At 41.9% G+C, this 25,371-nt stretch overlaps 1 protein-coding gene across 1 annotated transcript in view; it reads right to left on the bottom strand.

Annotated features, from left to right (window-relative positions):
* DLEC1 (DLEC1 cilia and flagella associated protein) overlaps window positions 1-25,371 on the bottom strand; it is a 101,594-nt gene that overhangs the window by 54,869 nt on the left and 21,354 nt on the right. Inside the window, 4 exon segments of the mRNA XM_082412715.1 lie at window positions 2,691-2,769; window positions 3,580-3,800; window positions 4,009-4,202; window positions 11,595-11,705. Of these exon segments, the coding sequence (XP_082268841.1) occupies window positions 2,691-2,769; window positions 3,580-3,800; window positions 4,009-4,202; window positions 11,595-11,705 (605 nt within the window).

Genomic DNA, 25,371 nt, shown 5'->3' with positions numbered 1-25,371 from the left:
AAAACTGTCACTGTTTGCAGATGACATGATACTATACACAGAAGAGCCTAAAGATGCTACCAGAAAACTACTAGAGCTCATCAGTGAATTTGGTAAGGTTGCAGGAAACAAAATTATTACACAGAAATCTCTTGCATTGCAATACACTAACAACAAAAGATCAGAAAGAGAAATTAAGGAAACAATCCCATTTACCATTGCATCAAAAAGAATAAAATACCTAGGAATAAACCTACCTAAGGAGGCAAAAGACCTGTACTCTGAAAACTACAGGACGCTGATGAAAGAAATTGCAGATGACACAAACAGATGGAAAGATACACCATGTTCTTTGATTGGAAGAATCGATATTGTCAAAATGACTATACTCTCTAAGGCAATCTATAGATTCGATGCAATCCTTATTAAATTACCAATGGCATTTTTCACAGAATTAGAACAAAAAACTTTACAATTTGTATGGAGACACAAAAGACCCTGAATAGCCAAAGCAATCCTGAGAAAGAAAAACAGAGCTGGAGGAATCAGACTCCCTGACTTCAGACTATACTACAAAGCTACAGTAATCAAAACAGTTTGGTATTGGCACAAAAACAGAAATATAGATCAATGAACAGGATAGAAAGCCCAGAAATAAAGCCACACACCTATGGTCAATTACTCTATGACAAGGGAGGCAAGAACATACAGTGGAGAAAGGACAGTCTTTTCAATAAATGGTGCTGGGAAAACTGGACAGCTACAGGTAAAAAATGAAATTAGAACACTCTCTAACACCATACACAAAAATAAACTGAAAATGGATTAAAGACCTAAATGTAAGGCCTGATACTATAAAACTCTTAGAGGAAAACATAGGCAAGACACTCTTTGACATGAATTGCAGCAATATCTTCTTCAATCCACCTCCTAGAGTAATGGAAATAAAAACAAAAATAAACAAGTGGGACCTAATTAAACTTAAAAGCTTCTGCACAGCAAAGGAAACCATAAACAAAACAAAAAGACAACCCACAGAACGGGAGAAAATATTTGTAAATGGTGAGACAGACAAGGGATTAATCTCCAAAATATACAAACAGCTCATGCAGCTCAATATAAAAAAAAAAACCCAACCAAATAAAAAAATGGGCGGAAGATCTAAATAGACATTTCTCCAAAGAAGACATACAGATGGCCAAAAAGCACATGAAAAGATGATCAACATCACTAATTATTAGAGAAATGCAAATCAAAACTACAACCAGTCAGAATGGCCTTCATCAAAAACTCTATAAACAATAAATGCTGGAGAGGGTGCGGAGAAAAGGGAACCCTCCTACACTGTTGGTGGGAATGTAAATTGGTAATATCATTATGGAGAATAGTATCGCGGTTCCTTAAAACTAAATAGAACTACCATATAATCCACCAATCCTGCTGCTGGGCATATATCTGGAGAAAACCATAATTCCAAAAGATATATGCACCCTAATGTTCACTGCAGCACTATTTACAATAGCCAAGACATGAAAGCAACCTAAATGTCCATTGACAGATGAATGGATAACGAAGATATGGTACCTATATAGAATGGAATATGACTCAGCCATAAAAAAGAATGAAATAATGCCATTTGCAGCAACATGGATGGACCTAAAGTTTATCATACTAAGTGAAGTAAGTCAGACAGAGAAAGACAAATATCATATGGTATCACTTACAGGTGGATCCTAAAAAAACTGATACAAATGAACTTATTTACAAAACAGAAACAGACTCACAGACTTCGAAAAAAAACTTATCAAAGGTTATCAAAGGGAAAAGGTGGGAGGAGGGATAAATTAGGAGTTTGGGATATAACATATATACATTACTACATATAAAACAGATTATCAACAAGGACCTACTGTATAACACAGGGGACTCTACTCAGTATTCTGTAATAACCTATATGGGAAAAGAATCTGACAAAGAATGTATATATGTATATGTATAACTGAATCACTTTGCTGTACACCTGAAACTGACACAACATTGTAAATCAACTGTACTCTAATATAAAATTAAATTAAAAAAAAACAAAATACAAAAAATAAAGCAATTAGCCAAATCCAGAATATAAGAAATTACAGTTTCTTCTACAAATAAATGGCATTTTTAAAAAGAAAAGGATGGAGCAGCAATTATAAACTAAGGAAGAAATAAGAGATACTTTAACCAAATGCAATGTTTGAATTCTGACTCAAAGAAACCAATTATAAATTGACTTTTTAGAAAAAATAAATAGCTAAAAATAAGATGTGGATGGATATTGGTTGATATTAAGGAATCACTGTTAATATTGCTGGGTATGATGATGGTTATTCTTTAATAGTCCTTATCTGTTAGAGATACTCACTAAAGTATTAACTGAAGAATGACATGCTATCTAAGCTTTTCCTTAAAATACTCCAGTGAATGCATGTGCACACAGACACACATACATGAAGTTGTGAGGATAACAGATGAAACCAGATTTGCAGAATGTAGGTAACTGTTGAAGCTGAGTGATGGGCACATAAGCATTCTTTACAGTCTTTTCCCTAGTTTTGTGTATGGCCTGTGTGTGTGTGTGTGTGTGTGTGTGTGTATGGTTTTAAAATTTCACAGCAAAGACTTTTTAAAAATAAGGAAGCAGAGTGGGATCTGTAAAGAAACCAGAGTCTTACCTCATAAACTGGTCCAATTTCATAATCTGTGAAAAATGCAATTGAGGGCTTAGCTAGAAACACTGGAGTATCAGCACAACTGTGGGAGGGCAAGACAGGGTGAGAAAGGCTGTTAGTTTCATCCATGTGACTGATTCATGCAAAACAAATACATCCAAGCCATCAAAGAGATTGGCAATGTGTCATCTGTTGGCTTTTGTTGTTGTTAAAGCAGGTCACAAAATAGTTTTACAGCAAGATCGAATCTTTGTGAAAACACATATAGCTACATATTTCCTTTTCAATATGCATAGGAAAAACTCTGGAAGCTTAAACACCAATACGTTAATTGGGTTTTTAATATAGGTGCTAGTTTTCTTGGCAAACCTTTTCTGATTTTTCTTAATAAAAAGATATTTAATAAAGAAACATTAATAGTTTTAAGTCCATTAAAATTATGAACCAGTGAAGCAACTCATTCCCTTCGTACGGACAATTACTGAAATATAACCAAAGGCACACTCTTAAAGAAAAATCACAATTTATACTAATTATTTGTCATTACACAGATTTTAAACATTTTTATTATCCAAGACACATGAATTTAATGGAAGGAGCACATGGCTATAGAAATGTCTCCCATTTGACCCAGACCATTCAGATATAAACAAGGGCCAACACTAACCCCTATTCCTCAAGACTCTGGCAGGTCAGAAGAGCACAACCCAGGACTCTGGGGGTGTCCAAAGGCCACGCCTGAGGGCAGCCCCGAAGCCCTGCTCTACTAGGATACTGACACCCCGCCCCCAAACGTCTAGGATCCTCCAGAAGCCAAAGCAGACTCAGGACCTTCTGAGTTTTCCTCTGCAGGGTCAGATTTTCTGAGAACACGAGTCAGGAAAAAACACACCTCTCTTCCAGCTCTCCATCCTGGAATTCTCCTATCAGTGCTGGCTTCTTGGGAGGAAAGAGAAGAGACTTGCCTCCAAATGGAGTGTTAGGAGGGAAAAAGCGAGGGTTTTTCAGGAAGCGGTTCCGACTCTCCATCCTGGCGAGCAGAAGCCGCTCCAGCTGCCTCTGGGGCACACGTAAATGGTTCATCCAGTTTTTATTCTTCGGTGAACCTGTTTTCTTTGAAACACGAGAAAAGGATAGTGTCAACGACAAGCAGGGGGCCTGTGTGTGTTGATATCTTGCCGACTTCATGATCCACAGGTGGCCAAGGACACCCTCCTATTTTGCTGTGGCTTCATCACAACGTCGTGTGTCACCAGGAGCCCCTTCCCCCTTGTCATCGCCCTGCCTCACTGCCCACACACTCACAGGCTTCAGCACTCACCTTGACAGTTGCCCTGGATCTGAGTTTGGCCTTAAAAGATGGGTCCCACGTCAGGCTGTCCATGGTGTAGTCTGTCTCCTCTTCAGACTGAGAGGGCATCTTCCTGCAGGCAAGCTTCTTGGTCAGTTCTTTCTTTGGGACAGAACGTTTCTCACAACTAAATGTCAGTTTTGAATATCCAGGGACAAAGACACCTGTGGCACCAGGAAAAAAAATAAGTTACTATACCAAGGTGACGAGGTGGACGCTTCCAAGATGACTTAATGAAACCACCAAAGGCACAGTTAGCTTGGTATTCTTTTTCCCCTATATGTTCATATTTCCTACCCCAGATGTAATTGCCCTTCACTGTATCAATTACTCCTGGAACTTACTCTGTATCCTCGAGACTTAGGACTAGAGTGTTCATATATTTGTTCAGTTGCCAAACATGGTCAAGAACATGAGTGGGCCATTGTCACACACACGCATGTACACATACGTCATATGTGAACATGCTTTTTAAAAGGTTCACATGACATATCAAAGTTTGTATTAGCTTTTTATACCTATAAGATCATCTCCAAAAGGTTAAATGAGAACATTCAATATTGCTAGCAGGAATGCAATGAAACTGGTATCATCACATTTCCTAGCACAGTGCCAGGTAAATCCTCAATGCATGTTAAATCCATCCTTACTGATCTGCCTAAGATACTGAGTGTCCAGCCAACTTTAAAATACTAAGTGGCGGAGGAGAGGAACCAAGATGGCAGAGTAGAAGGACGTGCTCTCACTCTCTCTTGCGAGAACACCAGAAACACAACTAGCTGCTGGACAATCATTGACAGGAGGACACTGGAACTCACCAAAAAAGATACCCCATATCCAAAGACAAAGGAGAAGCCACAATGAGACGGTAGGAGGGGCGCAATCAGAGTGAAATCAAATCCCATAACTGGTGGGTAGGTGACTCACAGACTGGTGAACACTTATACAACAGAAGTCCACCCACCGGAGTGAAGGTTCTGAGCCCCACGTCAGGCTTCCCAACCTGGGGTTCCGGCAATGGGAGGAAGAATTCATAGAGAATCAGACTTTGAAGCCTAGTGGGAATTGATTGCAGGACTTCGACAGGACTGGGGGAAACAGAGACCCCACTCTTGGAGGGCACACACAAAATAGTGTGCGCATCAGGACCCAGGGGAAGGAGCAGTGACCCCAGGGGAGACTGAACTAGACCTGCCTGCTAGTGTTGGAAGGTCTCCTGCAGAGGCGGGGGGTGGCTCTGTTTCACTGTGGGGACAAGGACACTGGCAGCAGAAGTTCTGGGAAGTACTCCTTGGCTAACCTCCCAGAGTCTGTCATTAGCCCCACCAAAGAGCCCAGGTGGGCTCCAGTGTTGGGTTGCCTCAGGCAAAACAACCAACAGGGAGGGAACCCAGCCCCACCCATCAACAGTCAAGTGGATTAAGGTTTTACTGAGCTCTGAACGCCACAGCAACAGTCAGCTCTACCCACCACCAGAGCCTCCCATCAAGCCTCTTAGATAGCCTCAACCACCAGAGGGCAGACAGCAGAAGCAAGAAAAACTACAATCCTGCAGCCTGTGGAACAAAAACCACATTCACAGAAAGATAGACAAGATGAGAAGGCAGAGGGCTATATACCAGATGAAGGAACAAGAAAAAACCCCAGAAAAATAACTTAATGAAGTGGAGATAGGCAACCTTCCAGAAAAAGAATTCAGAATAATGATAGTGAAGATGATCCAGGACCTCAGAAGAAGAATGGAGGCAAAGATCGAGAAGATGCAAGAAATGTTCAATAAAGATCTAGAAGAATTAAAGAACAAACAAACAGAGATGAACAATACAATAACTGAAATGAAAACTACACTAGAAGGAATCAATAGCAGAATAACTGACGCAGAAGAACGGATAAGTGACCTGGAAGACAGAATGGTGGGATTCACTGCTGCGGAACAGAATAAAGAAAAAAGAATGAAAAGAAATGAAGACAGCCTAAGAGACCTCTGGGACAACATTAAACGCAACGACATTCGCATTATAGGGGTCCCAGAAGGAGAAAAGAGAGAGAAAGGACCCGAGAAAATATTTGAAGAGATTATAGTCGAAAACTTCCCTAACATGGGAAAGGAAATAGCCACCCGAGTCCAGGAAGTGCAGAGAGTCCCATACAGGATAAACCCAAGGAGAAACATGCTGAGACACATAGTAATCAAACTGGCAAAAATTAAAGACAAAGAAAAATTATTGAAAGCAGCAAGGGAAAAATGACAAATAACATACAAGGGAACTCCCATAAGGTTAACAGCTGATTTCTCAGCAGAAAACTCTACAAGCCAGAAGGGAGTGGCATGATATACTTAAAGTGATGAAAGGGAAGAATCTACAACCAAGATTACTCTACCCGGCAAGGATCTCATCTAGATTTGATGGAGAAATCAAAAGCTTTACGGACAAGCAAAAGCTAAGAGAATTCAGCACCACCAAACCAGCTCTACAACAAATGCTAAAGGAACTTCTCTAAGTGAGAAACACAAGAGAAGAAAAGGACCTACAAAAACAAACCCAAAACAATTAAGAAAATGGTCATAGGAACATACATATCGATAATTACCTTAAACGTGAATGGATTAAATGCTCCAACCAAAAGACACAGGCTTGCTGAATGGATACAAAAACAAGACCCATATATATGCTGTCTACAAGAGACCCACTTTAGACCTAGGGACACATACAGACTGAAAGTCAGGGGATGGAAAAAGATATTGCATGCAAATGGAAATCAAAAGAAAGCTGGAGTAGCTATACTCATATCAGATAAAATAGACTTTAAAATAAAGAATGTTACAAGAGACAAGGAAGGACACTACATAATGATCAAGGGATCAATCCAAGAAGAAGATCTAACAATTATAAATATATATGCACCCAACACAGGAGCACCTCAATACATAAGGCAACTGCTAACAGCTATAAAAGAGGAAATCGACAGTAACACAATAATAGTGGGGGACTTAACACCTCACTTACACCAATGGATGGATCATCCAAAATGAAAATAAATAAGGAAACAGAAGCTTTAAATGACACAATAGACCAGATAGATTTAATTGATATTTATAGGACATTCCATCTAAAAACAGCAGATTACACTTTCTTCTCAAGTGCACACGGAACATTCTCCAGGATAGATCACATCTTGGGTCACAAATCAAGCCTCAGTAAATTTAAGAAAACTGAAATCATTATCAAGCATCTTTTCTGACCACAACACTATGAGATTAAAAAGGAATTACAGGGAAAAAAACGTGAAAAGCACAAACACATGGAGGCTAAACAATACGTTACTAAATAACCAAGAGATCACTGAAGAAATCAAAAAGGAAATCAAAAAATGCCTAGAGACAAATGACAATGAAAACACGACGATCCAAAACCTATGGGATGCAGCAAAAGCAGTTCTAAGAGGGAAGTTTATAGCTATACAAGCCTATCTAAAGAAACAAGAAAAATCTCAAGTAAACAATCTAACCTTACACCTAAAGCAACTAGAGAAAGAAGAACAAACAAAACCCAAAGTTAGCAGAAGGAAAGAAATCATAAAGATCAGAGAAGAAATAAATGAAATAGAAACAAAGAAAACAAGAGCAAAGATCAATAAAACTAAAAGCTGGTTCTTTGAGAAGATAAACAAAATTGATAAGCCATTAGCCAGATTCATCAAGAAAAAGAGGGAGAGGACTCAAATCAATAAAATCAGAAATGGAAAAGGAGAAGTTACAACAGACACTGCAGAAATACAAAGCATCCTAAGAGACTACTACAAGCAACTCTATGCCAATAAAATGGGCAACCTGGAAGAAATGGACAAATTCTTAGAAAGGTATAACCTTCCAAGACTGAACCAGGAAGAAATAGAAAATATGAACAGACCAATCACAAGTAATAAAATTGAAACTGTGATTAAAAATCTTCCAACAAACAAAAGTCCAGGACCAGATGGCTTCACAGGTGAATTCTATCAAACATTTAGAGAAGAGCTAACACCCATCCTTCTCAAACTCTTCCAAAAAACTGCAGAGGAAGAAACACTCCCAAACTCATTCTATGAGGCCACCATCACCCTGATACCAAAACCAGACAAAGATACTACAAAAAAAGAAAATTACAGACCAATATCACTGATGAATATAGATGCAAAAATCCTCAACAAAATACTAGCAAACAGAATCCAACAACACATTAAAAGGATCATACACCACGATCAAGTGGGATTTATCCCAGGGATGCAAGGATTCTTCAATATACGCAAATCAATCAATGTGATACACCATATTAACAAACTGAAGAATAAAAACCATATGATCATCTCAATAGATGCAGAAAAAGCTTTTGACAAAATTCAACACCCATTTATGATAAAAACTCTCCAGAAAGTGGGCATAGAGGGAACCTACCTCAACATAATAAAGGCCATATACGACAAACCCACAGCAAACATCATTCTCAACGGTGAAAAACTGAAAGCATTTCCTCTAAGATCAGGAACAAGACAAGGATGTCCACTCTCACCACTATTATTCAACATAGTTTTGGAAGTCCTAGCCACAGCAATCAGAGAAGAAAAAGAAATAAAAGGAATACAAATTGGAAAAGAAGAAGTAAAAGTGTCACTTCTTGCAGATGACATGATACTATACATAGAGAATCCTAAAACTGCCACCAGAAAACTACTAGAGCTAATTAATGAATTTGGTAAAGGTGCAGGATACAAAATTAATGCACAGAAATCTCTTGCATTCCTATACACTAATGATGAAAAATCTGAAAGAAATTATGTAAACACTCCCATTTACCATTGCAACAAAAAAAATAAAATACCTAGGAATAAACCTACCTAGGGAGACAAAAGACCTGTATGCAGAAAACTATAAGACCCTGATGAAAGAAATTAAAGATGATACCAACAGATGGAGAGATATACCATGTTCTTGATTGGAAGAATCAATATTGTGAAAATGACTACACTACTCAAAGCAATCTACAGATTCAATGCAATCCCTATCAAATTACCAATGGCATTTTTTACAGAACTAGAACAAATCATCTTAAAATTTGTATGGAGACACAAAAGACCCCAAATAGCCAAAGCAGTCTTGAGCGAAAAAAACGGAGCTGGAGGAATCAGACTCCCTGACTTCAGACTATGCTATAAAGCTACAGTAATCAAGACAATATGGTACTGGCACAAAAACAGAAACATAGACCAATGGAACAAGATAGAAAGCCCAGAGATAAACCCACACACCTATGGTCAACTAATCTATGACAAAGGAGGCAAAGATATACAATGGAGAAAAGACAGTCTCTTCAATAAGTGGTGCTGGGAAAACTGGACAGCTACATGTAAAAGAATGAAATTAGAACACTCCCTAACACCATACACAAAAATAAACTCAAAATGGATTAGAGACCTAAATGTAAGACTGGACACTATAAAACTCTTAGAGGAAAACATAGGAAGAACACTCTTTGACACAAATCACAGCAAGACCTTTTTTGATCCACCTCCTAGAGTAATGGAAATAAAAACAAAAATAAACACATGGGACCTAATGAAACTTAAAAGCATTTGCCCAGCAAAGGAATCCATAAACAAGACGAAAAGACAATCCTCAGAATGGGAGAAAATATTTGCAAACGAATCAACGGACAAAGGATTAATCTCCAAAATATATAAACAGCTCATTCAGCTCAATATTAAAGAAACAAACAACCCAATCCAAAAATGGGCAGAAGACCTAAATAGACATTTCTCCAAAGAAGACATACAGACGGCCACGAAGCACATGAAAAGCTGCTCAACATCACTAATTATTAGAGAAATGCAAATCAAAACTACAATGAGGTATCACCTCACACCAGTTAGAATGGGCATCATCAGAAAATCTACAAACAACAAATGCTGGAGAGGGTGTGGAGAAAAGGGAACCCTCTTGCACTGTTGGTGGGAATGTAAATTGATACAGCCACTATGGAGAACAATATGGAGGTTCCTTAAAAAACTAAAAATAGAATTACCATATGACCCAGCAATCCCACTACTGGGCATATACCCAGAGAAAACCGTAATTCAAAAAGACACATGCACCCCAATGTTCATTGCAGCACTATTTACAATAGCCAGGTCATGGAAGCAACCTAAATGCCCATCGACAGACGAATGGATAAAGAAGTTGTGGTACATATATACAATGGAATATTACTCAGCCATAAAAAGGAACGAAATTGAGTCATTTGTTGAGACGTGGATGGATCTAGAGACTGTCATACAGAGTGAAGTAAGTCAGAAAGAGAAAAACAAATATAGTATATTAACGCATGTATGTGGAACCTAGAAAAATGGTACAGATGAACCAGGTTGCAGGGCAGGAGTTGAGACACAGATGTAGAGAACAAACGTATGGACACCAAGGGGGGAAAACTGCGGTGGGGTGGGGATGGTGGTGTGCTGAATTGGGCGACTGGGATTGACATGTATACAGTGATGTGTATAAAATTGATGACTGATTAAAAAAAAAAATGCTAAGTGACTTGGGACTTCCCTGGCGGTCCAGTGGTTGCGACCCCATGCTTCCATTGCAGGGGGCACGGGTTCAATCCCTGGTCGGGGAATTAAGATCCGACATGCCACGCAGTGCGGTCAAAAATAATAATAAAAATAAAAATAAAATAAAATAAAATAGTAAGTGGTCGAGTACCCCATGGCACTTGGTTCTGCTACCTCTTTCTGGCCTCACTTCCCTGCATGGCCCAGGCCGTCAGTGGAACTCTTTCCTCGTCAGCACCCTGAATTCTCTGGATCCCAATCCTCCCACCCCAAATGCCTTCTCAGCTCTGGTCCCCCAGAGATCATCAGAGTCTCACTGACTGGGGCTGCTGACAAGCTCGTCTTTGGAGCCTGGCACCGCCAGGCTGCCATCCCGATGTTTGGCCGCAGGATCTACATGGCGGCTCTTCTGAAATTCTACCTTGCTGCCTAAGCCCACAACACAGCCTCCCACTCCACTCATTCTCAGAAGATCTTGCCTCCACAGCACAGAAAACTGGCCCAGTATCATACACACATCCTTCTCTGCCTCCCTACCCAAACTTCCCTCCACACTCAAAGTTGCTCTTGGCCTGTAAGGGGTATGCAGAACCCCTAGGTCCGTGTTCTGACTCCATCAAAAACTTGCTCCCTGGCTCATATGTCTTCAGACCCTCCCTCTCTTGGTTCATTCAACTCCATTCCTAAACACTGTCACATCTTGTTGTTGGGCAACAGACTAGAGAGTCAGATTCCGCATTGAGGAGCTGAGACTTCTATCTTGTACATGTTAGGGAGCTAGTGAGGAAGTGGCATGCTCAGAGCTGAGCCTCCCAAGAGCCACTACCAAATTTAAGAAAAGTGGAAAAAAACATCTATGAACAAGGAAATAGCAGCAAAGGTGGCTGGTATGGTCCCACTACTACAGGACTTCCCTGGAATGGTATCAGAGGCTCGAAGAAGGTACAAAGAGAGTACAGAGGCATTACCTTTAGGTGCAGAGCAAAAGGGCACTGTATCGCTGTAGTAATCATTCGGGCAGATCAAATGATGCTTCTGTAGCAACTCGTTGTCCACACACCACCTGAAGACGGTCTTCACTACACAGAAGAGAATGAGAAAAGGTGTTTCAAGGCACACTGACGTCAAATAAACTACACCCAAACTTTCTTCATCCTCCAAGCCTAAACCACCTAACAAAATTCTTAGAACCCTGTGGTCATTTTGAGATTTAAGAAACTAACCAGCAAGTATTTAAGTTGGCCACTTAAAAGAGGCCAACCATTGGGCAAGGCTGTGTGGTGGTATTATTTGAGCTAAAATACAGTTACTTGCAGAGAGGTCTATAACAAAACAGAGCTAGGAGAAACAGGGTAGATTGATGAGTGGCCCCAATTCTTCACTCTTCTCTGTATCCACGCCCCCTGCCATGTGAGTGTTTAGTTCCTGCTACTAGGGACAGAGCCCACTTCTTCACCCTTGACTTTGGCCATGTGATGTGCTTTGACCATGAAAGGCTGGCAGGATTTTGAAAGGTGCTCGTGCAGCTGAGCCTTCCCTCTTGTGCCTTTGCCATCATCCTGAGAAGAGCTCCTGCCCCTTCATCCTGGACCCCATCAGGAGTCCACGTGGAGCAGACCCGAGCCCGACCTGCAGCAGGGAGCCAAGTTCAGCTGGACCCACAGCTGGACGCTGATCTAGCCAGCCAAGCCCAGCTAGATCAGCCAACCCCCAACCGACTGGCAGACACATGAGAGGAAATCTCATTTAATAGAGTGGGAAGTTGAGGTTATCTATGGTTGATGAGCCAGGAAACAGTAGAAAAGATGTGTTATTTAGAGGTTTCCAGAAGAATTAGAGCTAAAAATGGCCATTTCTGACAAGTGGACTGAAGTTGGGAGAGGTGAGGTGGAGGAATTTTCAATAGACTTCTTTAGAGCAGTGGTAGGTTTGCAGCAAGATTGAGGGGAAGGTATAGAGATTTCCCATATACCCACTTGCCCCCACCACATGCAGAGCCTCCCCCATTATCAACGTCCCCCATGGATGGTACATTTGTTACAACTGATGATCCTACACTGACACATCACTGTCACATGAAGCCCGCAGTTTACATTAGGGTTCACTCTTGGTGGTGTGAAGTCTATGGGTTTGGACAAATGTGTAATGACATAACGTAGGTGGGGGCTTTTTATATTTCATTAGAAACGATTTGATTTTTTTTTAAAACCATGTACACGACTACTTTGATAAAAATTAAGGAGTAAACAGGATGAATGGAAGACTTGAAAGTTTCCAAACTTTACTGCTTGCTCCATTAACCAACATGGTGCCTTTAAATGGCCTTTCCCTCCGGAGGTTCCCTATAACCAAAGGTACAGGTGAGACAAGTGAAGAGCACATGTTTCTCCCATCAAATATGTTAATTTAAGAATTTTGAGATTTGGCCTATCACTGTAATAGTCAAGTTTTGACAAGGAAAACAGGAATTACTCTATGTATACCGTATACAAAGGGGTTGAGGGAATTCCCTGGCAGTCCAGTGGTTAGGACTCTGCGCTTTCACTGCCGAGGACACAGGTTCAATCCCTGGTTGGGGAACTGAGATCCCACAAGTCACGCAGCATGGCCAAAAAAAGGCGGGAGGGCACTTGTTGAACGCAGGGGATTGCCAAGTGGGAGAGAGCTCAGGGAATTCATCATTAACAACTTCAGCCGGCAGCACTGAAGCAGGGGGCTCTCAGGACGTGATCTGGACTCTGGTATGAAACCCACAGCTGCTCGGTCATCTGCCTGCTTCTGCTTCTGGAGAACAGAGGCCCCCCCTTCCAAAACCCACCAAGAGCCTCTCATCAGTGACCGGTCCCGGAACCACAGGTAAAAGGTCCATTCTGGGAAAATGTGGGTCCCTGGCCCCTCCTCTGCAATACAGAGACCTCACCAGGGAGTGGCAGCGATGCCAGCTGACACAGTCCAGCCCAGTGCCCGAGTACTCTGGTGATGGCCTATTTGGAATATTAAAAGATAAAATAGAGCTTCCAGAAAAAGGGCAAAGGCCATGCTGCAAGGAGATGTATCCTCTGTCTTCTGATACCATTACTCCCACGGTCCTCCCCCAGGGTGTGGGCATTTCAGTGCTGTGTCTGGGGGTGGGAGCGGCAGTTTCTTATCAGGTCTTTGGGAAGTTTCTCTCCACGTCAGGCCTGGTCCATGGACCAGGTGAGCCTTGGGCACCCTGAACTGGCCTTGTGACCATCTTCTTCCACCTGGGAAGGGTGGGCTTCCTATATGGACCCTGCTCCTGAGCACGGCTCTGCAAGGGGTCGGCTGCTCCATTCCCCAAAAGATAACACAGATAAGATACCAGCAAGGGAAGGGAACAAAAGCACAGGACGTTCTGCTGAATTCTGATCTTTCTCCCTCTGTCTGGAGAATTTACGCATGTTTTCCACCACGTGACGTTTGTATCAGCAAACAGAGAAAGTCTGCTTCTGTGCCTCAAATAACAAAGATTTCAGGGGAATGTCCTTACCATCAATCATCCAAGTTATAAAAGAGGTTCTTGGGTCACCTCGCCCTGCCCTGAGAAGCAGGGATCAGAGGGGTGTCCAGGAAACTGGATTAAGGTCTCTACTTCTGCTACTTTTGAAATAAAAAAGAGAAACATTGCCAGCAGAAGGCTGAGAAACCAGGGCGGATAATGTCTGATTACAACTTAATATTATCTTGGGTAAAAACATAAAATGAAGGTCATTGGGAAACTCTCCTGGCTGATGTTCATTTCGCAGTTCTCAATGTTTTATTCCACTTTCATTAAAAATAAACAAACAAATAATTACTTAATCTCCCCTGATCTCTAACCAAAAGAATCCTACCAAAGACAGGGACAGTATCAGACTCCAGGGACTCAGTGGATATCAGGCAACCAATAAATCTTCCTGAGAATCTGCTACCAATAATCTCTGCCTAAATCCACGACTGAGGGAGGGGGCCTGGCAGCTACACGACTCTGCTGCAGAGAAGGGGCAACAGGAGGAGATACGGATTCTACACTGAGTGTTCACTGTCTAATGGGGCTGAGCCTCAGAGGGGGCAGACCTGACATGGCACGGGGCCTCACACTCAGAGCCACACCCGAGGGGAAGTCATCTACACCCGTGTGACACTGTGCCTGGACAACAGGCCTTCCTCCTCCTCTTGAGAGAAGAAAGAGATGGGCTTTAACAGCAGACACAAGTTCAAATCTGGGTCCCAGCCCTTCTGAGCTGTGGGAATTTAGGGAAGTTACTTGAGCTCCTCTCTCAGCTCCTATACCTGTAAAATGGAGAGAAAACCTACCTCGCAGGGCTGTTGGAAGGATTCAGTGGAATAACATATGCAAAGCATCTTACCCATCCTCTGGTCCCCAGCAGGACCCCATGAGTGTAATGCTTTCCGAAGCCACTGTATCTTCCACTTCTCCCTCCCTCCAGGCCACAGATATGTCAGGTCTCCCAACCCTAAAAGCACTGTCCCTACTAACCTGGAAAATGATGATTTTCAGGGATGTAGGAGGATAGATCAAAGACTTTGTGGGGGTGGGGGGGAATAAAGGAACCAGGGCTTCTTAGAGAAATGGCTGATTCCAGGTCTGGGGCAATAAATACACAAGATGAACCTGGAACATCTGACCATTCCAGAAAGTAAGGAAGTTATCACAGACAACCAATGTTGTGCCAAAAGAGTCAGGTGTCAACTTGAAAATGTTCCAACTGGCCAAAGATGGGACAGTTCAAGCATCAATAAGAATAAATATAATTGTAGTTATGAAACCTATGAGGTCATAATGATATTAAAAACCGACTAACCAAATCTCATTAGTCATCGTTGGCAGATGTTAAGGAAACCAACTCATTATTTTAAAAACTGGCAGATAAGGGGAAAGAATTAATTCTGCTCCTATCTCGGAGTAATCAAAGTAGTTGCCGAAGAGTTTCTCTTTATAGAAGTATTTCAGTATCATTAGCATTTCATTATAATTTATAACCCCTAATGAAACAACAGATCTGGGCAAAGACTGGCAATATCATGAAAACAGAGACATCATGTACCTCCTGAAGGGAGTACACAGCACCGTCTATGAACTGGTCTTTCCCCTTCTGCCCCCCAAATTGAACTTAAACCTCATAATGTCTCTACAACTAACTACTGAATTGCAAGGAATACAGGGACCATAAGAACAGGTTAAACGACACCACAACGTTGAAATCAGCAAAATCCAGACTACAGACAAATGTACAGGAAAAATGACCCAATTTCTTTAACAAATAAATCAAGAAAGCATTGCCAGAGAGATGGTTGACTTAGAAAAGAGTTTTTAGTGAGTGCTGATGGAGATTTGATGAGGAAAAAAGATATTGGTCAAATGTGAGAATACCTCTCCACAAAGCACTGATCAGTCATCATCTGACACGGCGAATTTAACGCGGAGACACCAACCTGACCAGGTCATCAAGGCTAGCATCACCCGGGCCTCCGGACGTGCTGTGGCGCGAGGAGCACAGCGTCATTTGCATGGCGCTGCTGCCAAGCGCGAGCCTGAGTTTGGTCATGGGGAAACGTTAGAGCCACGCCACAGAGGGGGAGGCCTGTCAAGAACTGTCAGGAGAGAGGATCCTGGGAAGATGGGGAGTAAAGCGCCAGGACTCTGTCTCCCCACCTAGGCGAAAGGCACGCTGGCAGAATCAGTCTAACGGAACTGTTTCGTAACCATGGCTTCTATTGAAGACTTGTAACTTCCAGGGGAAGGCTCGGACAGGAAATTGCAGTGGACTTCAGCTCTTAGCGTGGTAGCAGCTACCCACCCCTCACTCCCAGTCCCAGAGCAGGCATCTGTGCACGTGTTTCTGGGGCATCCTTCACAGTCTGTGAGAGCCTGGGTGAGCCAAAAGGACCCTGTCCTCCAAATACCTGGGATTTGTGCTCTGACTGCCGATGACTGCTTCTGACCACAGAGGTGTAGGCAAAGAGGCACCTCCCCCCATTGTGTCAAGCCCCTTCTCCTCCAGCTGAAGTGACTTCCAGGGAATTTTGTTTGTTTGTTTGTTTCTTGAAGTATAGTTGACTTATAATATTAGTTTCAGGTGTACAACATAGTGCTGCAATATTTTTATACATTACAAAATGATCACCACTATGGTACTTTGTTACAGCATCCTGGACTGGTTAAGACAGGGAGTTAACACTAGGGGGCGCTCTTGTCCAACAGCGGTCAGGAGCCAATAGATATATTTCCCCTTTTCATCTCCCTGCGGTTGGTGGTTCTGAGATCCATTTCATGAGGCTCCTCAAAAGGTCCTGTGGGACTGAGCACACGTCACCTGTAGTGGAGGCCAACTGAACGACAAATCTTTATATCATCTTTCCCTTCTTCCCTGTTCCACTTCCCTTGTTCTGCATACCTCCTCTCTGGATCACATTCCCAAATAAACTACCTGCATGAAAACATTTGATCCAGGCTTTGCTTTTGGGAGAAACTGGCTAAAACAATTGCTTCCAGACTAGAATGAAGACTATCAGGATGGGATTTTGAAGCTGGATCACTCTTTAGTCAGATGGCAAAAAAGATTGCATTGCTGGTAATTCCTGGTATATGATAGCATCAAATAACTAAGATTCTCATATGTGGTAAACTGGGATGTGGTAAAAGGTGAAGTGTTGGCATTTGTGATAGCTATGACCCCTGAATGGTATGGGGTCAATGGTAATTATAAGGATTGGCTGGCTTTTAACTGCTTTGGAAGCTTTCAAAAAAAAAGAAAATTATAGGCTCACGTCAACTAACTAACAACTCAAGGCATACCATGAAAGTCAGAGTCTCTGGCAATGTCTAACGAGACTCTCATCTAAGTTGCAGGGCAGACAGCGCGAAAATCAGATATGGGATCTAACTGAGGGTAGCAGAATAGCAAAGGAGACTGAATGCACAGCACCAACAGGTCTCCTGTATCAAAGTCAGGACCCTGACAGGAAAAGAGTAAGACTCAAAGACCTGGAATGAGGCACTGAGGTGCACGAACCTGAGAATTCTGAACCTCCAGGTTCATCTGAACACTCCAGGTCAGCAACCCTCTCCCCTTGCAGAGATTAGCATCATCATCAAATACTTAAAGGATACAGGGATGATAGTTTTGTTGGGATTAAGTGATGGATACATAAGGGTTCATAAACTATTCAGTTCATCTGTCTGGCTCCTGCAGAAGCCAAACAGAGTAGATGATAATGGGCTACCATAAATTTAACCACGTGGTAGCCCCAGTCACAGCTGCCATACTGAATGTGGTATCTTTACTGGCCAGCTTCTAGCACTGACATGTGACTACTGGTCTGGCAACTGTGTTCTCTATCCTCCTTGGTAAGGAAGGTGTAAAGCAATTTGCCTTTATGTAAGAAGGACATCAGCACACAATCACTGTCTCACCACAAGAGCATGCTGGCTCTCCTGCTCTCTAACCAACAGAGCCTGCGGGGAACTCAGTTGTCTTGACACTCTGCCCAACATCATGTCAGTCCACTACACTGCTGACTTCCTAACTGGACTTGATGATCATGAAGTGGTAAGTAGTTTAGCAAGACTAGAAGATTCAGGCTCCTGACTGTATGGCTGTTAGCATGACTGACGCCATCTTGGGCCCTTACAGTTTCTCCTCTCCTTTCAATGACCCTACCCAGGACTGTGCTGCATAGTGAATCACTTCTCTGTCATCAAGGGCTTTGTAGTTAATAGATATTGCCTAATAATCATTAGGACCAGGTAGCCTCTATGCTCTATTAGTCCCCAAACAATGATGAAAAACCTTCCCTGATGTATTCCTGGTGCCCACAAGACTAGTTACCCATTCACAAATCTTTTTTTTTTTAATATAAATTTATTTTATTTATTTATTTTTGGCTGTGTTGGGTCTTCGTTGCTGTGCACGGGGTTTCTCTAGTTGCAGTGAGCGGGGGCTACTCTTTGTTGCGGTGCACAGGCTTCTCATTGCGGTGGCTTTTCTTGTTGCAGAGCACAGGCTCTAGGCATGCAGGCTTCAGTAGTGTGGCACTCTGGCTCAGTAGTTGTGGCGCATGGGCTTAGTTGTTCCGCAGCATGTGGGATCTTCCCGGACCAGGGATCGAACCCCTGTCCCCTGCATTGGCAGGCGGATTCTCAACCACTGTGCCACCAGGGAAGCCCCACCCATTCACAAATCTTAAGTTAGGAATGCACGTACTGTTTCCAAGCACCTAGCCCCACACCCGAGGTTAACTATGAAATTATCCCAATGGCCCCTCTGCGGTGTGGAGTACAGCTGCGAATGCTTCTGCATCATTGCCCACCCGATCCCAATCTCACCCACTGATCCACTGCTTATATGGAGCTGCCTGCCTCATTTTTCACTCTCAAGATGCCTTCTCAGTTTGGTGGGTGCTTTTCATTCCCTCTGTCCTCCAACACTGACACACTGAAGAAATTTTTAGGGATCCAATAAATCCCTAAATTTAAATTTAAATCCCTAAATAATAAATTTATTTATTCATTAAATAAATAAATGGCATGCCAGAACATCTCCTCTAAAGTAAAGGACGACTAGCTGCATTTTGTATCCCCTACCACTAAGAAGGGTGGTAATTGGCAGAACTCTTTAGATTTTGGAGGCAGCATATCCCACACATGGGAATATTGCTCCAAACCATTTATTAGGTGACCTGAAAGGCTATCAGTTTTGAGTGGGGTTCAAAGCAAGAGAGAGCTCTACGGCATGTCCAGGCTATGACTGAAGCTGTCCTGCCATTAAAGCCACATGACACACAAAAATGCAACGAATCCAAAGGTATCTACGGTGGATTAGAATATTGTAGAGAGTCTCTAGAAAGCCCCAGTAGGAGAGATGTAACACAGACTCAGGGTTCTGGAGCAAAACTCTGCCTACTGTGAAAGAGAATGACTCATCATTTGAAAAATGGGCTATAGGGCTTGAGCATAGACCCAGCACTGACTATGGGACATCGAGTGACTATTCATCCAGAGCTACTCATCTTGACTGGGTATTATCAGATCCACTGAGTCATAAGATTGGGAGGGCACGGTAGCAATCCATTGTACAATGGGAAAATGGCATATTTGGGATTAGGCCTGAGCAGATCCAAAAGACACATGCTAATTACATCAACTGGTGGTCCAGACTGTCTATGTCCTTTACTCCTGTGCTTTTCCCTCAACTCATACCTATGGCTTCATGGGAAAGTTTCGAAGATCAACTGACAGGAACAAAAACTCAGGTCTGATTTTGAACACTTCCTGGATATTTGATATTAAGGTATTATTGCTATTTTCAAGTGTAATAATAATGTTGTCATTATTTTTCAAAAGCATTTCTTATCTTTTAGTGATACATACTAAAATATTTACAGTGGAATTATATAAGGTATGCAACTTGTTTAAAATATCATGAGGGGGGAAATAGGTGGGACAGAAATGGCCATGGTTAAGCCTGAGTTAGGGGTAAATGGGAGTTCATATACTATTCTATTTACTTAGGTGTATATTTTAAATTCTCTGTAAATCAAAGTTAAAAACAGCAACCCAGTCTGGTCCAGAGATGGGTCAGCATGATACACTGGGGTTAGCTGTAAATGGGCTGCTGCTGTATTACAGCCTTACTCAGGCGTGGCCCTAAAGGACACCACGTAGGGAAATCTTTCCCGGGCTAGAGCCTTGAGCATCACACTTAATCGTTTACTTTGTATGGCAGAAGTGGCCTGAGGTCGAGTACACATGGAGTTCTGGACAGTAGTGGTGAATGGCTTGGCTGGTTGATCAGGGGCCTGAGGGCAGCTTTGTTGCTGGGATTTTCAGGAAAGTGGGTGATGGGGAACTTGCTTGAAGATTAAGAAAGCTGGGGGAGGGTTTGCCTCGACAAAGAGGCACAGCATTACCTTCCTCTTTGGCTGCAGTGTTAATGGAAAGCCTCAACACCAGCCGACTTCCAGGGAATTTAAAGGGCCAGGACCCCCCCTTCATCTTTCTCTTTTCCCCCTTTTGGAAGCCAGATATTAAAGACGAAGACGTTCAAAAACAACTGCAGATCAGGGGAATATTAGAACATGACCACACATACCCAGAGAAGGGTTCAGAAAAGACCTAGAAGACCTTAAGATTACATCTCAGGCTGACCCTCAGCACAGACAGCCTACAGTAATTAAAAAAACAAAACCAAAAAATAATTACAAAAAACAGCAAACTCTGGGGCAGGGAGAGAATCTGATTGCCAGAGTTACAACACTATTAGATTCAATGCCCAGTTTCTAACAACAACAACAACAACAAATCAAAAACATACAAAGAAACGGGAAAGTATGCCTTGTTCAAAGGAAAAAATTAAATCAACAGAAACTGTCCTCGAAAAAGACCTGATTGCAGACATACTAGACAAAGGCTTTAGAACAACTGTCTTAAAGATGCTCACAGAACTAAAAGAACATGTGGAGAAACTCAAGAAAACGATGTACCAAAAAATATAAATACCAATAAAGAGACAGAAAACGTATAAAGAAACTAAAAAGAAATGTTGGACCTGAAAAGGACACTAACTGAAATGAAAAATTCACTATCAAAGGGATTCAAAAGCAGATTTGAGCAGGCAGAATAGAGAATCAGTGAACTTGCAGATAGAAAAATAGAAATGACCGAGTCTGAGGAACAGAAGGGAAAAAAGATTGAAGAAAAGTAAAGACAGCTTAAGAAAGCTGTGGGACACCAGAAAGTGAACAACACACATTGTGGGAGTCCTAGAAGGAGGAGAGAGAAAAAGGGGCAGAGAGAATATCTGAAAAAATAACAGCTGAAAACTTCCCAAATTTGATGAAATACATGACTATAAACATCCGAGAAGCTCAATGAACTATAAGATGAACTCAAAGAGACTCATGTTACATGTTGTAATCAAACATTTGAAAGACAAAGAGAGCATCTTGAAAGTAGCAAGAGAGAAGTGACTTGTCACATACAAGGGATCCTCAATAAGGTTATCAGCAGATTTCTCATCAGAAATTATGGAAGCCAGAAGGCAGTGGGCCAATATATTCAAAGTGCTAAAAGGAAAAACTGTTAACCAAGAATCCTATATCCACTAAAACTGTCCTACAAAAGTGAGGGAGAAATTAATACATTTCTTGATAAACAAAAGCTGAGGGTATTTGTTACCACTAAACTTGCCCTGCAATGCTCAAGGGAGTCCTGCAACGTGAAATGAAAGGACACTAGACAGTAACTCCAAGACACATGGAGAAATAAAGATCTCAACAAAGGAAATACATGGACAATCATAAAAGTTTTCTACATGATTTAAGAGACTAATATTATACATTTAAAGGAAAAAAAACTATTAAAGGTAAAAATAAAAGCTAGTATTATTAAAACCTAGTATTATATAAAGCTGATTATTATAAAAGCTAGTATAGTAACTTAGGTTTGTAACTTCATGTCTTGTTTTCTACATAATTTAAGAGACTAATGCATTAGTTGGTATTTCTGGGCACACAATGTATAAAGATGTAATATTCTGACATCAACAACCAAAAGGGGTGGGGATGGAGATGTAAAGAAACAAGAGTTTTGTATGTTATTGAAGTTAAGCTGGTATAAATTCAAATTAGAGTGTTATAATTTTTGGTTGTTAAATGTCATCTCTATGGTAACCACAAAGAAAATAGCTATAGAATATACCCAAAAGGAAACGAGAAAGGAATTTAAACATTTCACTACAAAAATTGACTAAATAACAAAAGAAGACAGTAATGCAGGAGATGAGGGACAAAAGAGATACATGGCATATAGGAAAAAAATAGCAAAGTGACAGAAATTCCTCCTTATCAGTAATTACTTTAAATGTACATGGATTAAACTCTCCAGTCAAAAGACAGAGATTGGCAGAATAGGTAAAAACACATGATCCAACTAGATGCTGTCTACAAGAGACTCACTTTAGATCCAAAGACTCAGATAGACTGAAAGTGAAAAGATGAAAAAAGATATTCTATGCAAATAGTAACCAGAAGAGAACAGGGACTTCCCTGGTGGCACAGTGGTTAGGGATCCACCTGCCAATGAAGGGGACACAGGTTCGAGCCCTGGTCCGGGAAGATCCCACATGCCGCGTAGCAACTAAGCCCATGCTCCACAGCTACTGAGCCTGCGCTCTAGAGACTCTGAGCCACAACTACTGAGCCCACGCACCAAAACTACTGAAGCCTGCACACCTAGAGCCCGTGCTCCGCAACAAGAGACGCCACCGCAATGAGAAGCCCACGCACCACAACGAAGAGTAGCCCCCGCTCTTTGCAACTAGAGAAAGCCCATGGGCAGCAACGAAGACACAATGCAGCCAAAAATAAAAATAAATAAATAAATTTATTAAAAAAAAAAAAGAAGAGAACAGAAGTGGCTATACTAATATCAGACAAAGTAGACTTTAAATCAAAAAAGGTTACAAGGGGCTTCCCTGGTGGTGCAGTGGTTAAGAATCTGCCTGCCAATGCAGGAGACACGGGTTCAAGCCCTAGTCCAAGAAGACCCCACATGCCATGGAGCAACTAAGCCCGTGCGCCACAACTACTGAGCCTGCACCCTAGCACCTGCGAGCCACCACTACTGAGCCCGTGTGCCACAACTACGGAAGCCCACACGCCTAGAGCCCATGCTCCGCAACAAGAGAAGCCACCGCAATGAGAAGCCCATGCACCGCAACAAAGAGTAGCCCCCGCTCAACGCAACTAGAGAAAGCCCGCACACAGCAACGAAGACCCAACGCAGCCAAAAATAAATAAATGAATTTATTAAAAAAAAAAAATTACAAGAAACAAGGAAGGACATTATATATTAAAAAAAGATTCAACAGAGCAAGAAGATACAATAAGTATAAACATTTACACACCTAATGGCAGACCATCAAAATAATGAAGCAGCTTCCCTGGTGGCGCAGTGGTTAAGAATCCACCTGCCGGGGCTTCCCTGGTGGCGCAGTGGTTGAGAATCTGCCTGCTAATGCAGGGGACACGGGTTCGAGCCCTGGTCTGGGAAGATCCCACATGCCGCGGAGCAACTAGGCCCGTGAGCCACAACTACTGAGCCTGCGCATCTGGAACCTGTGCTCTGCAACAAGAGAGGCCGCGATAGTGAGAGGCCCGTGCACTGTGATGAAGAGTGGCCCCCGCTTGCCGCAACTAGAGAAAGCCCTCGCACAGAAACGAAGACCCAACACAGCCAAAGATAAATAAATAAATAAATTAAATAAGTTAAAAAAAAAAAAAGAATCCACCTGCCAATGCAGGGGACATGGGTTCAAGCCCTGGTCGAGGAAGATCCCACATGCTGCGAAGCAACTAAGTCCGTGCGCCACAACTACTGAAGCCCACATGCCTAGAGCCCATGCTCCACAACAAGAGAAGCCACCGCAATGACAAGCCTGTGCACCATGACGAAGAGTAGCCCCCGCTTGCCGCAACTAGAGAAAGCCCGCGCACAGCAACGAAGACCCAATGCAGCCAAAAATAAATAAATAAATTAAAAAAAAAAAGAAGCAAAAATTGACAGATTTGAAGGGATAAATAGACAGTTCTACAATAATAGTTGGAAACTGCAATACCCATTTATCGTAATAGAACAACCAGACAAAAGATAAGTGAGGAAAAGAGGACTTAATCCAATAGAACAACTAGATCTGATAGACACATATAGAACACTCTACCAAACAACAGCAGCATACACATTCTTGTCAAGTGCACATGAGACATCTCTCAGACCATATGTTAGGCAATAAATTAAGTCTCAGTAGATTTGAAAAGACAGATATCATACAACATATACTCTCCAACCAAAATAGGGTAAACTTAGAAATCAGTAACAGAAAGAAAACTGGAAAATTCACTAAATTGTAGAAACTAGGCAACACACTTTTTTTTTCCAGAATACCAAAGAGTTTATTCAAAAAGTCACCTAATAAAAGCACAGTTTTGCAAGTTTGTCTAAAACTTGATAATTCTGAACAAAAAGAAAATGTCTGACCACTCCAAAATAGGAAAAGACAATCTTGTGCAAATAGACATCAAATTCTAGGCACTATGAAAACTGGCTAAATGTATGCTCCCAGCAAGAGAAGTGTCACCATCCTAAGTCCCCTTAGTCACCAAATGCAGGATTAAGAGGCCAGAGTCAGGCTTCCCTTTCTAAGCCACTCTGTTACTCTCTGGGAAACTCTGGATCTCAGCCTAATCTCCAGCTCTGCCTGGACCTTGATAGGGAAGGAGGGAGGGACAATAGAAGAGAAGAGGAAAGGGGTGTGACGTCTTTCTTAGGAAAGAAAAAAGGCACGGTGATGAGCTAGAAAGTGATGAAAGCAAGGATCAACTATCATTCACCCTGAATTCACCCATTCACCCTGAGAGTCCAACCTCCTTATTTTGTAGGTGAGAAAACAGACCTAGAAAAATAATGTGGTTTGCTCAAAATCATATGGTTACTACATGCAGTAGTGCTTTCTGTAAGATCAACTTGCCTCTCAACTTGGTTGGAAAATTAAAAAACCAAACCTGTCCCAAAACTTCAAGCAACAGATTTTTAAATAACCAATGAACCAAAGAAGAAATCACAAAGAAAATTAGAAAATACTTAGAGACAAATGAAAATGAAAACACAACATACCAAAACTTATGGGACACCACAAAAGCAATGCTAAGGAGGAATTTTAGAGC

This window comes from Balaenoptera physalus (genome assembly GCF_965194825.1).
Source record: "Balaenoptera physalus genome assembly, chromosome: 11".
NCBI lineage: Eukaryota > Metazoa > Chordata > Mammalia > Artiodactyla > Balaenopteridae > Balaenoptera > Balaenoptera physalus.
The sequence above is the reverse complement of the archived record's forward strand: the minus strand, read 5'-3'. Positions and strand labels throughout refer to the sequence as shown.